This window comes from Echeneis naucrates, chromosome 18, assembly GCF_900963305.1.
Source record: "Echeneis naucrates chromosome 18, fEcheNa1.1, whole genome shotgun sequence".
Classification (NCBI taxonomy): Eukaryota; Metazoa; Chordata; class Actinopteri; order Carangiformes; family Echeneidae; genus Echeneis; species Echeneis naucrates.
The window spans coordinates 9,513,974-9,526,208 of NC_042528.1; the positions used below are offsets into that span (position 1 = coordinate 9,513,974).

Consider the following 12,235-nt stretch of genomic DNA (forward strand, 5'->3'; position numbering starts at 1 on the left):
AAACATGGCCTAATACCATCAAAGCCTTTGACAAGCTAATGTTAACTACACGAGGCATTGGACTTAGAGGAAACTACACATTTCCCTTTCCTCTGCTGTTGTGCACAACCAAACTATGGACCTTGATGTTAGTCTGTAACCTCAACTATTTTCTGTCAAAGAGGCAAAGGGCCTTGCACTTGAGGCAAAAATGATTCATTTATAAATATTTGCTCTGACGTGCCTATTTTTATTGAATTAATTACTACAAATACAAAAGATACAAAGAGACAGCAAAACATGACTTGTTACTTAACCTCGAAGAGTTGGCAAATTGGTGCTTACAAATGTGACACTTTCATTATGTGACATTCAGGAGTTAAATCCATGAGGACTTCACTTAAAGTTACACCAATCAGTTTTAGGTGAACATGCAGACATTCCTCTGCCTCAGTCTTTGCAAATATTGGATATGATTTCCTGAGAATAGTGACAAGCAGAAAGGATACATAGAATGTTGAAGTGGAAGCTGGAATGAGAATAAATGAGATTAAAGAACAAAAGCTTTTTTAAATCAATCTTGGCTGTAGTTCACGAGCTCGCTGCCCTATGCCATAAGGAGGCAGTGCACTCGCTCCAGCTGCTGCTGTGATAGGACCAGGCGGTGCACTTGTTCTTGTCCGTGGTTGCATGGAATAGAAACACGACCTACTAACACTGTTCCTCCTTTCTTCTCTTCCTTGGCCTAAGAAACAAGGCAAATATGTGCATGTGTGATTTCACATTTGTAAAGTAGTGAAATCTAAGTTGAAAATAAAATACTTTTTGAACTGGATGTTTTTACCTTTAGGAAGGAGGAGGCTGGGAAGGTAGCGAAGTCAGAGGAAGCCTTTGCTCCAGGCTGGTATGAGACTACATGTTCAGCTACTTCTCCCTGAAACACAAGTGTGTTGTCTTTATGCTGGTCACATTGTACTGACGTGATAAAGCCAAACAATTTCAACCATGAAGTTGTCACCTTGAGTTTGTCCAGAGCGTCGCTGAGGTTCTGCAGCCGAGCTGTCTGCTCCAACAGCTGGGCACTGGCACTGACTGGAAAAAAAAAAGAAAACATGTATTATTAGCTGTATTATCAGCCAAAATGCATTTCAAATTAGTTAATGAAAAAGTTTGAATGCTTGCTCACACACTCACCTGCTGTCTTCCCAGTGATGTCTACTACTTTAAACTCTGCGCTCAGCTTGAGCAGTGTTGCCAGCAGTTGATCGGTCCTGCGGTAGATCCCAGTGTTGAGTCCCTCTGGGAGCGAGGAGCGTTCTTTGGACATTTGTGGCAGTTTGGGAGGGCAGAGTGGAGGCAGGGAGGCCAGCTGGGCTCTCATCTTCTCTGCCTGTGTGAATACACTCCAGCTCAAAATTACAAGAGTAGACAACCAGCAAAATACAACAACATAGCTACAAACCAACATACCTTGAGTCTATTATTTTCATTCTTTAGGTGCTTAATACCCAGTCTTTGAGCCTCCACCTGCTGCCTGAGGAGAGGGGAGTCCACCACCTGCACTGACCCTGCCATGGGGGCAGCCAAACCTGTTGAGAGGGAGGAAACGAGGGTTGGTTGTTGCTTTGGAGGAGGTAAAATTAAAGGCTATCACACTTGTATCAAACAAATCTGCTTACACGTGACCATAATGCTTAGTAATTTACCTCCTGCAGATCCCTGAACAATGGAGGCAATCCCAGAAGCAGGTGGACCTCTCAGTCCTTCAATGGTAATCTTTGATTGGTTATTGATGCGCTGTTTCAGCTCTGCCTTCTCTGCCTCCAGCTGGTCAATATCAGCCTGCAGAGCGTCCATTGTCTCCTCAAACTCCCTGAGGGTGGGCGAGGGGTTAAATAAATAAGAGCGGTAACAGGAACAAAACTGTGACACAAAGTAAAATCGGCCTTAAGTTATTCAGCGTCCATAGTTCTTACTTTTCTTTCTTCTTCAACAGGGAGAGATTTTCATCCAGTTTGGTCTGAATCTTCTCAACCCGTTCGTCTGCATCTTTGGTGGAGGTGTCCAGCTTCTTCTCCAGCAAGCTCAGACGGACATTGGCCTCACTCAGCTCCTCACCCTGGGGGGGAGGTACAGCCTCAATAACACCTGCTCTGTGTCAGATTCTGGCAGTCTCATTTACAAAACGTGATACGGTGTTTTCTTTACGATGTTACCTTGATTTTAAGAGACTTCTTGAGCTCCTTAATGACTGTCTCTCTGTCTTCGAGTTTAACTCCTAGACCCTCAGCGTCAGTCATCTCAGCCCTGACACTAGCTGCTCTCATCTCCACAGGAGGAGTCTGAGGATGGGAAGAGAAATATAACAAGAATTTGAATGAGGAGTAAGTGACAAGGTGCATATATCTACTTTGATTTCAGAGTCTGCATGAGATGGTCAGGCATAATAATACCTTGCCCTGAGGTTTGTCAGCATCATATTCTCCTTCCTGCATGGCTGTAGCCATTTTGTTCATGGTGGCAATGACAGAGCTACAGGACTGACGCAGACACTCTGGTCCATTTATGCCATGGGAGCCATATACCTTGGTAGAGAAAAGAGGTCAGCAACAAAAAAAGAATTCAAAAACCCAGCTGCTACTGGAGGAAATATCCCAGATCCCAACAAATAACAAAATTTTGTGTTGTAACTGCTAGTTGCCGATTGGTTCAGGCCATCATTCATCCCTCATCAGACTGGCTGTGAAATGATTATTCACAGTACCTGCTCCACAACCTTGCAGGCAAAATCTTCCAGTTTAAGGGCATTGACTCCCTCCTGTTCTGCCAGAGAGGCAACCATCTGAGCTCCAGCTGCAGCCACCTCCTGCAGCACGGCAACCACACGGGTCAGCTGGCGCCTGCAGTCTGTCAGTGTCTCTGACACCTGCCAGATGGGACAAGTCAGTCAGTCAGACATATATTGTAGGTCAGAGATTATAGTTTGGATATTTTTTCTGACTCCCTCATTGTAAATTGCTTTGGATAAAAGTGTCTGCCAATAAGCATCAATTTATGTCAGTCATGTTTATGTTTCGATCAGAGTAATAACAGTTGTACTGCATCTCAGTCATACCAAAGATAGAGGGTGAAAAAGGAACATTCTAAAGCATAGTTATTAACTACATATATGTATATTTCTGAGCATTTGTGTATATTGTTTATACCGGAGGTCCAAAATTGAGAGCAGCAGGCACTCCAACCACATCTGTTCCAGGCATACGACGACGGATCTTCTTGCAGAACTGTCTGATATCAGAGCAGGAAGTGTCCAGGTCCTTCAGAAGCACAGTGAGGCCAGAGCTCTCCTGACCTGGTGCCAGGAACGCTCGCAGACGAGCAACTTCCACTCCCATGCAGTCCAGTGCGCTCTGGGTAAACTGAAGGTGAGAAAAAGAAATGGAAGTGGTTAAAAAGCCTGCTTTACTCAGTTCAGCAGAACGATGGCACCACAGGAGAAGCTTGATATACCTTGATATGGTCAGCCAGTTGCACAGTGCAGTCCTCAGTGAGATCTGCCAAATGGACGCTGTAAAGTTGCTGGAAAATGAAACAACAGTGAGTTACTCTTCTATACGTTTTGATCATGTTTGAGTATGAATGTACTGAACCTAAATGATATTTTAACTATGTCTTTATACAGGAAATTGTGGTTTATGGTGGTGACAATTCAGAATAATTTCAAGATATATCTAAATTTTCTGTATCTTATTATTTGTGTGTGTTTTTTAAGAATTTCTTCAATGTTAAGTTTTCCTTACCTGATAATACTTGATGGCCTTAGTCAGGGGTTCCACCTGAACAGTCTCATCCAGCTGGTCTTTATGCAGCAGGTCGATGAAATAATCCAGGGAGCGCTCATGAAAGTTCATTTCAGAATAAAGTGTCCCCATTCGCTTGAAAACCTCCACACTGCAGGTATTCAGGGCCCTAGAAGGAATAGGTTTACAGTATTACAGCAACTAAATATTGAAGTAATCTAATCATACATCCTAGAATCTAAGTAAGTGATAAAGTGCGCACTGTTCATATTTGTGAAGGGTAGCCTGCAGCAGGTTGAGGGAGTACACCAGTCCTGAGGCAAAGCTGCGTTGTTCTCCTGGAGGCCCTCTGAGTCCTGGTCCTTGTTCCAGGTTCCCATTCAGGTCAAACTTCTCCTGGGCCTGTTTACTGAGCAGCTCAGCCTAACAGGTACACAGATACACACACTGAATATACAATTAACAGAAACAGACACAAAGCACAAAAACAGTAGTTTGTGGAAAGTCTCACAGAGCATCATACCTTGCAGATGAGCCTGGGGATGAGCAGAAGGACCAGTATGCAGTCATGATCTCCACCATGATGAAGGAAAGAGTCTGGCATGAAGGAGGTGAGGAGTGTCACCTGTCTGTTTGACTGAGCCACTTCCATTTTCCTCAGCTCCATCTCAATGGCCTGGAGATACAAATTAGCAGCGTTTATAAAAGAGACTGAAGGACAAAAAGGACACAGGCCGCAAAAGTGTAAACCTGGTAAACTTCTATCAGTCTTATCAGGCCTCCTACCTTGGCATAGGCCTTGGTCTCTGCAAATTTGATCTTGAAGTCAAATAGTTCTGCAGGCGGTTGCTGAACCTGTTCAGCATTAGCATTCTGCTGGCTGATCAGCTCCCTGTTGGCATCCTAATGAACAGGAATCACATATGGCATCACAATATGCCTTGCACAAAATGTAGCCATGTCAAGCTCACATCCTAAAGCATAAGTGTTTCGCCTTCTTGCCACCCACCTGCAGCCTGGTAGTTAGGTCTCTATATTTGGAGATGGTCTGTTGGTAATCAGCGAGAGTCTCCTGTGCAGCCTCCACCCTTTTTTCAGCCTCTCTGACCTTTGCACCACTCAGGTCCAGCTGCTCTCTCAGCTCCATCTCTGTCTCCCTGGCATTTTCCTGAAGTTCATCGTTCATCTCATTAATCGCCTCCTATTGGTGCAGAAGAAAACACAGGGATTCTATAAAGGGTCAAACACAGTGACCATGCACTCACACCATGCCAAGTCAATGGGATGTTACATTTGGGTCATCAAAGTCTGAAGCTCTGTATATGATGAGAACAATGTGATGAATAGAGGACATAAACGTGTACTCACCAAATCAGTGACGGTCTCTCTCAGCTCTCTGACTTTCTCCTCCAGGTCAAGGTTCCTCTCAGTCAGGGTCTCAACCATCTCCTCTGACCCCAGAGCAGCATCCACCTGGCACAAATACATCCATAGGTTGGCAAATATTTACCAAAAACCATGGTAACATGAAGCAGCACCAGAAGCTCATAAAAACAATATCCTCTCTGACTTTACCTGCTCTTTCAGCTCATCAATAGTGGCCTCTGCCTGCTTGACTTTCTCCTGCAGTTTTTCCTTCTGAGCTCTTAAAGTCTCCAGCTCTGTGTTCTTCTTCTCCATCTGCTTCTGCAGCTTCACATGCTCCTGTTTCTCTGAAGCAGACAGGTCACGCATCCTGAGGAGAAAAATCAGAGATCCAAGATTTTTTAAATGGCTGTATTTGGCTCTATTTAAGGGTACTTTTTACATTTGAACATGAACGTTCCATGTGACATTCATATCATTGTTACTACAGTTAACATCTGACAGACCTGACCAGAGCCTCCTTCAATCTGCTGTTCTGCTCCTCCAGCTGTTTGACGTGATAACTTGAGGCAGCACCATCTGAGCCTGCATGAAGAAACGAAATGGCAGCGAACTACAGAAAACCATAACAGGAAGACAGAAGGGAGGAAAAGACAGATTTAAAAAGACCAAGACACCTTACGACTTAGTGAATAGAGTATAAACCTTTCTCTGAGATCTCATGTCTAAGGATCTCCAGGTCCATGCAGAGCTCCTCCACTTTCTCCTTCAGTGTGTCCACCTCTACTTGCAAAGACTCTGCCCTCTCCTCAGCCATCTCCTTGTCCAATGTTGCCATCTCGATGGCATCAGCTGTGTCTGACATCTCTTCCATGTAACGGTCCTTCGCCTCCTGTGCCTCACGGGCCTCCTGGAATTTGGAAGTATGAAGTAAAGCTTCAGAAAGACATGTATGATGACAGCAAAGCTGCCTCTCTCATTCTAAAATGATTAAAGAAAGCAGCCTATTCCAGAAATCTGTATTCCTTTTACCTTTGGCACAATATTTGGACAACACTTTAGATGATTAGTAGCACTTCATTTTTCTTTGTACCTTTTTGGCCTCTTTGAGTTGTTTCTGCAGATCAGTCTGTTGCTCCTGCATTTTGGTCTTCCATTCCTGGAGCTGCTCCAGCTGGATCTTGTGTTTTTCAAGCTCCTTTAGCTTGGCCTTGTCCTCTGTCCGCTTCATCTTCAGGGTCTCCAGCTTCTCTTCCAGGTCTTTGACCTGAGCTCGCAAGGATTCCTCCTCCTGAGAAGGACAGAGAGCAGGGCATGCCAGGTAAGTTCTACAGTTTAAATTAATGAAAATGGCTTAATTTGTTCCTCACCATTTCATTTTGAGACAGAAGTGAAAAATGTGAAACATTGTTATCAAATCCCACCACCAGAAATTGATACTGTCATTATAATACAAAGAATCCCCTCAATTAAGTGACTTCAACATCTGAATCCACAGCTTCAACAGGGAAGTCTGATTTAAACACTATCACATAATGAGGAAAGATTAAACAATTCCCACAAATGCAATATTGGGATAGAGTATTCCATTCAGTGTCTTTGAAAGTTAAAACCATGCATCATCATCATTATAAAATTCACTGTGAGGAAATTACAAAATCATTGTTGAGTGATGTGCTGAGTGTGATTTATTCTGGGTTTGTTAGTAAACTCATGCGTGGTATAGCCAGCATGCAATTTAGCCATGAGAAAACTCTACCTGTTTAGAAATGGCAGGTTCCATCTGGTCACACAACAATAGCATGGATGAAATGGGACAAGCTCATTAAAATTAAATATGGTGGAAAATAGAAACAAATAATGAAGATGTCACAACCTGAGAAAACTGTGCATCTTTTGAGCAAGTGACATTGTACATATGAAAACACAACTTGTGCGATTAAGTATTTTTATTTCAGGTGTTTAAAGGCATATTTTTGCAGTTGTGCTGACTACAATTTTCTCTTCTAATTGACAGGGACCCACCTTGCTTGGGGTGGCTGGAACTGGGCCTGGGGTTGCTGCAGGTGAACCACTGGGCTGAGGCACGACAGGAGCACCCAGTGCACCTTGGTTGGAGGAAAGGCCGCCTTCACTGACATTACCAGACAGAGAAGATGACAGATTCTCACGAGAGGCCTGTTGGCAAAGAATATTAAGTGTCAGAGCAAGGCAAGACTGAGAGCGTAAGATAAAAGAGAGAAGGAAGGAAAAAGTAAGAGAATTGTGTTGGCAGTTTCATACACATTATACAGGCATTGTTCTTGGTGTTTAGTACAGAATGTCTACAGCGGTGAAGCCCCGTGTCTCCGTGCCACAAACACCCACAATTTGAACCATGTCCAGTGACCAAAGGTTTAACCAATCCCTGTGAGGCGGCAGGTGAAGCACTGGAGTATGGCAGAGCATACCATGAGTGAATGGCTGAGGCGACCAGAGGCACGTACCAACAGGGAAGGGAGAGAGGTTGCAGGCGTGAGACGTGGTGTGCTCCACTGCCACGGTGTGATCACAGAGACTGTGTTAAGACTTTCAGCTGTGTGCGACTGTTAGCTCATTTATAATACATTATTTACCAAGTTAGTGTTCTACTTATCCTCAAAATTAACATGGAACGCATACAGTCACTATACTCTGTTAAATAAAATTAGAATAGTATCAGAACCATAACTTAAGGAGGAAATCAGGGAGAGCAACATGCACACTACTGCTATTGTAGTAAATGCTTTTAAATGCAAGTAGCCACTGTCAAAATGACCAAAATACTTGGCAATGAGTCTACATATACACACCACAATCGTAATCTAAACATAATACTAATCAAACAGATATAATTCAGTACTAAGTATGCACTCATAATCCTTCTGGACAAAAATGCTCATTTGTTTGAAAAATTCAAGACATCTGGAGTTGTGCCTTTGTTTGAACTTGTAAGACTCCCCCAAAAAATTAACCAACATTAAAATTACTATGTTTTTTTTTTTTTTCAGAATGGACTGCTATTTCAATTCATTGTGTTTTGATGACACCTGACCTCCCGTATCTGCTGTAGACAAGCTCACCTTAGCAGAGCGGCGGGTAGTAGACTTGAGGAGAGGAGAAGGTGAGCAGAAGGGGGGGAGGGGGACACACACACGCACACGTACATGTCCAGTAGTGAAGCAAGGTAAGAGATAAGAAGCAGCACATAAGCATATCCACTGTTAGTTTATAAACCAATGTTTGTGATCGTAGCTTTGAGGGGTTGCATGCACCATTTAACTCCAGTTTAAAAAAACTATTATTTTTGATGACTCAAGGCACAGGAGCTGAATAAAATGTGAATTCATGCAATAAATATAAACCTTTGCAAAACATCACTTAATTGTGAGAGGATGATGGAGACACCATCATGATGACCCTGAAAGAGTCACAATTGTTGTCTCTAAATTATTATGCTGGATGCCTTCACAAGAACAAAAACAAAAAAAAAGGCAAAATAAAGTGAGAAAGCAAACAGAAATCAAAAAGATGAAATGAAATGAAGTAAAAACGACATCCATCAGTGGCAACTGGTGTGTTATGTTCCTTGCAAAACACAACTGCAAAAGATCCAGCGTCTTTTTAGTGTGATCAGCAACAACCAAGGCAAAGCAAAGATGCTGAATTTAAATAGTTCTACCTTCTTAACATTCACTGGTGCCTGCAAAAAGTATTGAGAAAAACACATATGAGACATCAAACCCAAAGCAGAAAATTAAAACAGAAATTCATTCTCAGTGTAATGAAAAGAAGAAAGAAGAAGTCATTTTGGACACAGGGCACTCCAGAAAGGAACAAACTTTCTTTAAAGGTCTGATTAGTCTTCTTTAAGACATAAACCAACAGAGCAGGTATTAACATAAAGGGTTCTCCAGCAGTCTAACCACAGTGCAGGTGACAGTTTCTTACCTGTTTAGATGTTTTGGGAGTTTCTGGGATGTCTGGAGGTACAAATGAGAATCAGTATTAGCACTTGCTGTTTTTATTGTTTACTTTAACATACATCTTTCTGAGGACCGAATTTCAGATCAAACTATTGTCCAGACTCACCTTTTTGTTTCAGTACCTTGGAAGTACCAGACTCAGGAGTATCTGGTGAGGTTGCACTGTAGCCCTCTTCCACCACCTGGATCTGTAGAAATAGAAGTGGTTTGAAACTGGACAACATGCCCTCAAGGATAATTGCAGGTACAGGCCAATACTACTTTGTAATAAGGTGTAAATACTGAAATGAAAATGACATCATTCTATAGAACTCCAGACACTTTTCATCTATAATATGACTAACCTGTGACTGTCTGACAAATATCCCATGATTTTCCTCACAGGTGAAGTAGCGCTTCCCTTGCACGGTGCCATCATTCTTGCCTTTTGGTTCATCCAGTATGACACCCACCCATTTCCCAGAAGCAAAGAGGGTGGCCCCAATGTAGGCAACAGTGCCACGCTGACCCTTCCCTGTAACCTCTACAACAGAGCCAATCTAGGAGAGGAAAAGTGGATACAGGAGGAAAAGAGACATCCAGTTTTTGTACACTAGTTGACATTCATTTATCTTATCTTTCTTTTTTTCATTTTATTTCTGATCTTGTGTCTGTGTTAAACTGTGTTAAACCTACCTTTGGAGGTTTACCACTCTCCACTGTTCCTGCACTGCTCATTTTGCTGATCAGTGGGCTGGTCAGCTGAAAGAATTGGGAGACTACAAATTAGTAGGTGTGAAAATGAAGGAGGAAGTTGGTCCTTACATATCAGTTAATTTACCGTTTGTTTCAAAAATCTTCTGCTATAGAGTAAGTCATATTTTACTTCATCTCACTTAACTTAGTAAAAGTGGGTAAGACAGAGTAAGTTATATTGCCTACCAGACCTGTGGAAAACTAACACAAACAGCATTGTTTTTTGAGAAACAATACCGCTCCTTTAATCTCCCTGCTCAAGTTATTAAGGTCACTTGAAGAAATCAAAAATATTCAAGGAGTCTTAAGGCCACAAACGGCAGAGGTATGCTCATGGAGCCAGTCATATGTCCCTCTCCATAATAGACTTCTTAATAAACAAGCTATGTTTCTCCCTTGCTCAGACAAAGATGTTCATTCAGGACAAACCAGGACTGTGGTCGAGTTTAATCCTTTAATGGAGCAGCCAGAACATGTGAATTCATGCTGCCTCACAGTTTTAAACCACAGGGCAGAAAACTCGATAGAAACCACAGTTCTATGACAGAAGGTGTAACTTGGGATTTTGTTCATTTCAGAGTAGCAGAGGAGTTTTGAGGTATCCTCTAAAATAAATACTACTCAAGATTAATGGTAACAAAAGCTTGCCTATAGGTTAAAGATACACAATCCAACATAATTTATTTATCTCTAAAGGATATTCTTGTCTTGACCCATGTTATACAGATTTTATCTGATGAAGATGCAATGTACAACAAGGTGAATCCTGCAACCCCTTTATGGTGAGTGCAACAAAACTTTACCATTTATAGTTTTAGCAATTTAAACCTATAAAATGTCTTAACTTCTACCTATCAAATGCACGGAAACTTTGTATTGTCTGCTAAAAAAATTGCATACATTACTTCCATGTTACTTACCTTGGGGGTATATGAATGTCGCCTCTTCATAGCCATAATTAAAAGTTAATATGGTTTCACCTCCAGTACAAAGACTCAAAAGCTATTTTTCATCTACTTTTCCATCCGTTCCTCTGTCCCGGACAGAGGGGAGGAAAATCATGAGTGTGATTTTAGGGAGGGACTTTAGTAGTCCATAACACGTCACAGCCGATTTGAACTGACGAGGAGGGTAATATGTAGCTGCTGTGTCTCCCACCAGAACAATACACTGATGTCAAACTTTATCATTTACAGGGAGTCCTTCAATATGGCGGTGGGATCATAAACTTACTGTCCTACATTTATCCCAATAACTGTGTTCGTGTTCAGTTGAGACATGTTGACATTTGACACGGATAGTACAGTGTTTTGTCTTTCTGGAAGCGATTATATCCTTTCATTCCTTGCTAGTTAAATTGCGTATTTTTTTTTTTTACAAAACATGTCAACGGCGAGTCAAATCATTCTGTTAGTTAGCAGCTAAATAACAGTGAGTAATGTTAGCTAACATCTCATAGCTTGATACTGTTATTTACCGGGCCAGGGAGTAAATGCATTCAATTGTGTGTTGTTGTTGTTGTCGTTTGTGTGTCATAAAACAGTATACAAGTTAAGTATATCACTTTAGGATGTAACAGATGTATTGGGAAAAGGCGAACACATGATTCCCATTAAAGCTAACAATAAATTAACTTAGCATAAACCAAACAACAGACAAACATAAAGTTACCTAAAACAACTAAATATAGGCTTTACTTTGCCGTGCCAGTTTAGTTGGAGTCAGATTTGGCTAACCAGCTTATGTTATGTTAAAACCGGCTAACTGAACGACAACGTTAGCTAAAGTCAGTGCTAACGTCCTGTTGGGAAAACAACAGATTAGCTACGTCTGGTATTTTACTTTACCTGGCAAAGTCAGAGATTCCTGTCTTTAAATGCAGTCCCTTGTGTGTTTCATGCGGACAACCAAAAATCCTCTGTTGTTGTTTTTTGGCTACCTAGCTTGTAAATCCAATCGTGTCCTCCGCTGACAGGTCACTTCCGGCGTCCAGAGTCTGGAGATGAGGAGGAGCAGGATATTAGCGCCTCTGTTGGCTGCGACCGGTCTGACTAAAACCTGCAAACACGATTCCATCCCCAACTCCATAGACGTCCCTTTCTTATTTAGCGTTTATACCTTTCGTTTCTGTGCTTGTTTTTCATAAATTTGTCTCTGTTTATGGCCTTAAATTGTTTGTCACTGAAGCTGTGACCTGCATAACAACCACAACTTTCACCGATGTATATATATATATATCAAAATCCCAACACATAACATATTTACTAAATGTGGACAAAATTTAAATCTGAATGTTTGTATTTTTCAAAAGCTACCTCTGTAATGAATCGATAATGGGAATGATCATTTGCT

General features: G+C 41.8%; 1 protein-coding gene across 2 annotated transcripts; it reads right to left on the reverse strand.

Annotated features, from left to right (window-relative positions):
* Positions 1–206: 206 nt before the first annotated feature.
* LOC115059013 (dynactin subunit 1-like) lies at positions 207–11,879 on the reverse strand. 2 transcript variants are annotated; one of them, XM_029526598.1, is made up of 30 exons: positions 11,731–11,879; positions 9,824–9,889; positions 9,493–9,687; positions 9,255–9,336; positions 9,114–9,145; positions 8,845–8,865; positions 7,170–7,322; positions 6,904–6,927; positions 6,238–6,435; positions 5,850–6,054; positions 5,651–5,729; positions 5,355–5,514; positions 5,148–5,252; positions 4,789–4,980; positions 4,566–4,682; positions 4,303–4,455; positions 4,042–4,202; positions 3,780–3,948; positions 3,490–3,558; positions 3,186–3,398; positions 2,744–2,905; positions 2,433–2,564; positions 2,196–2,321; positions 1,956–2,098; positions 1,686–1,852; positions 1,450–1,568; positions 1,174–1,369; positions 998–1,071; positions 824–913; positions 587–724 (listed from the first exon to the last, which is right to left on the reverse strand). In XM_029526598.1, exons 2-30 carry the CDS (start codon positions 9,863–9,865, stop codon positions 587–589), a joined length of 3,717 nt encoding a protein of 1,238 aa, XP_029382458.1. In that variant the 5' UTR covers positions 9,866–9,889; positions 11,731–11,879. The 2 variants fall into 2 exon arrangements, with proteins under 2 accessions (XP_029382459.1, XP_029382458.1); XM_029526599.1 differs by lacking the exon at positions 6,904–6,927 and having other exon boundaries at positions 207–724.
* Positions 11,880–12,235: the final 356 nt, after the last annotated feature.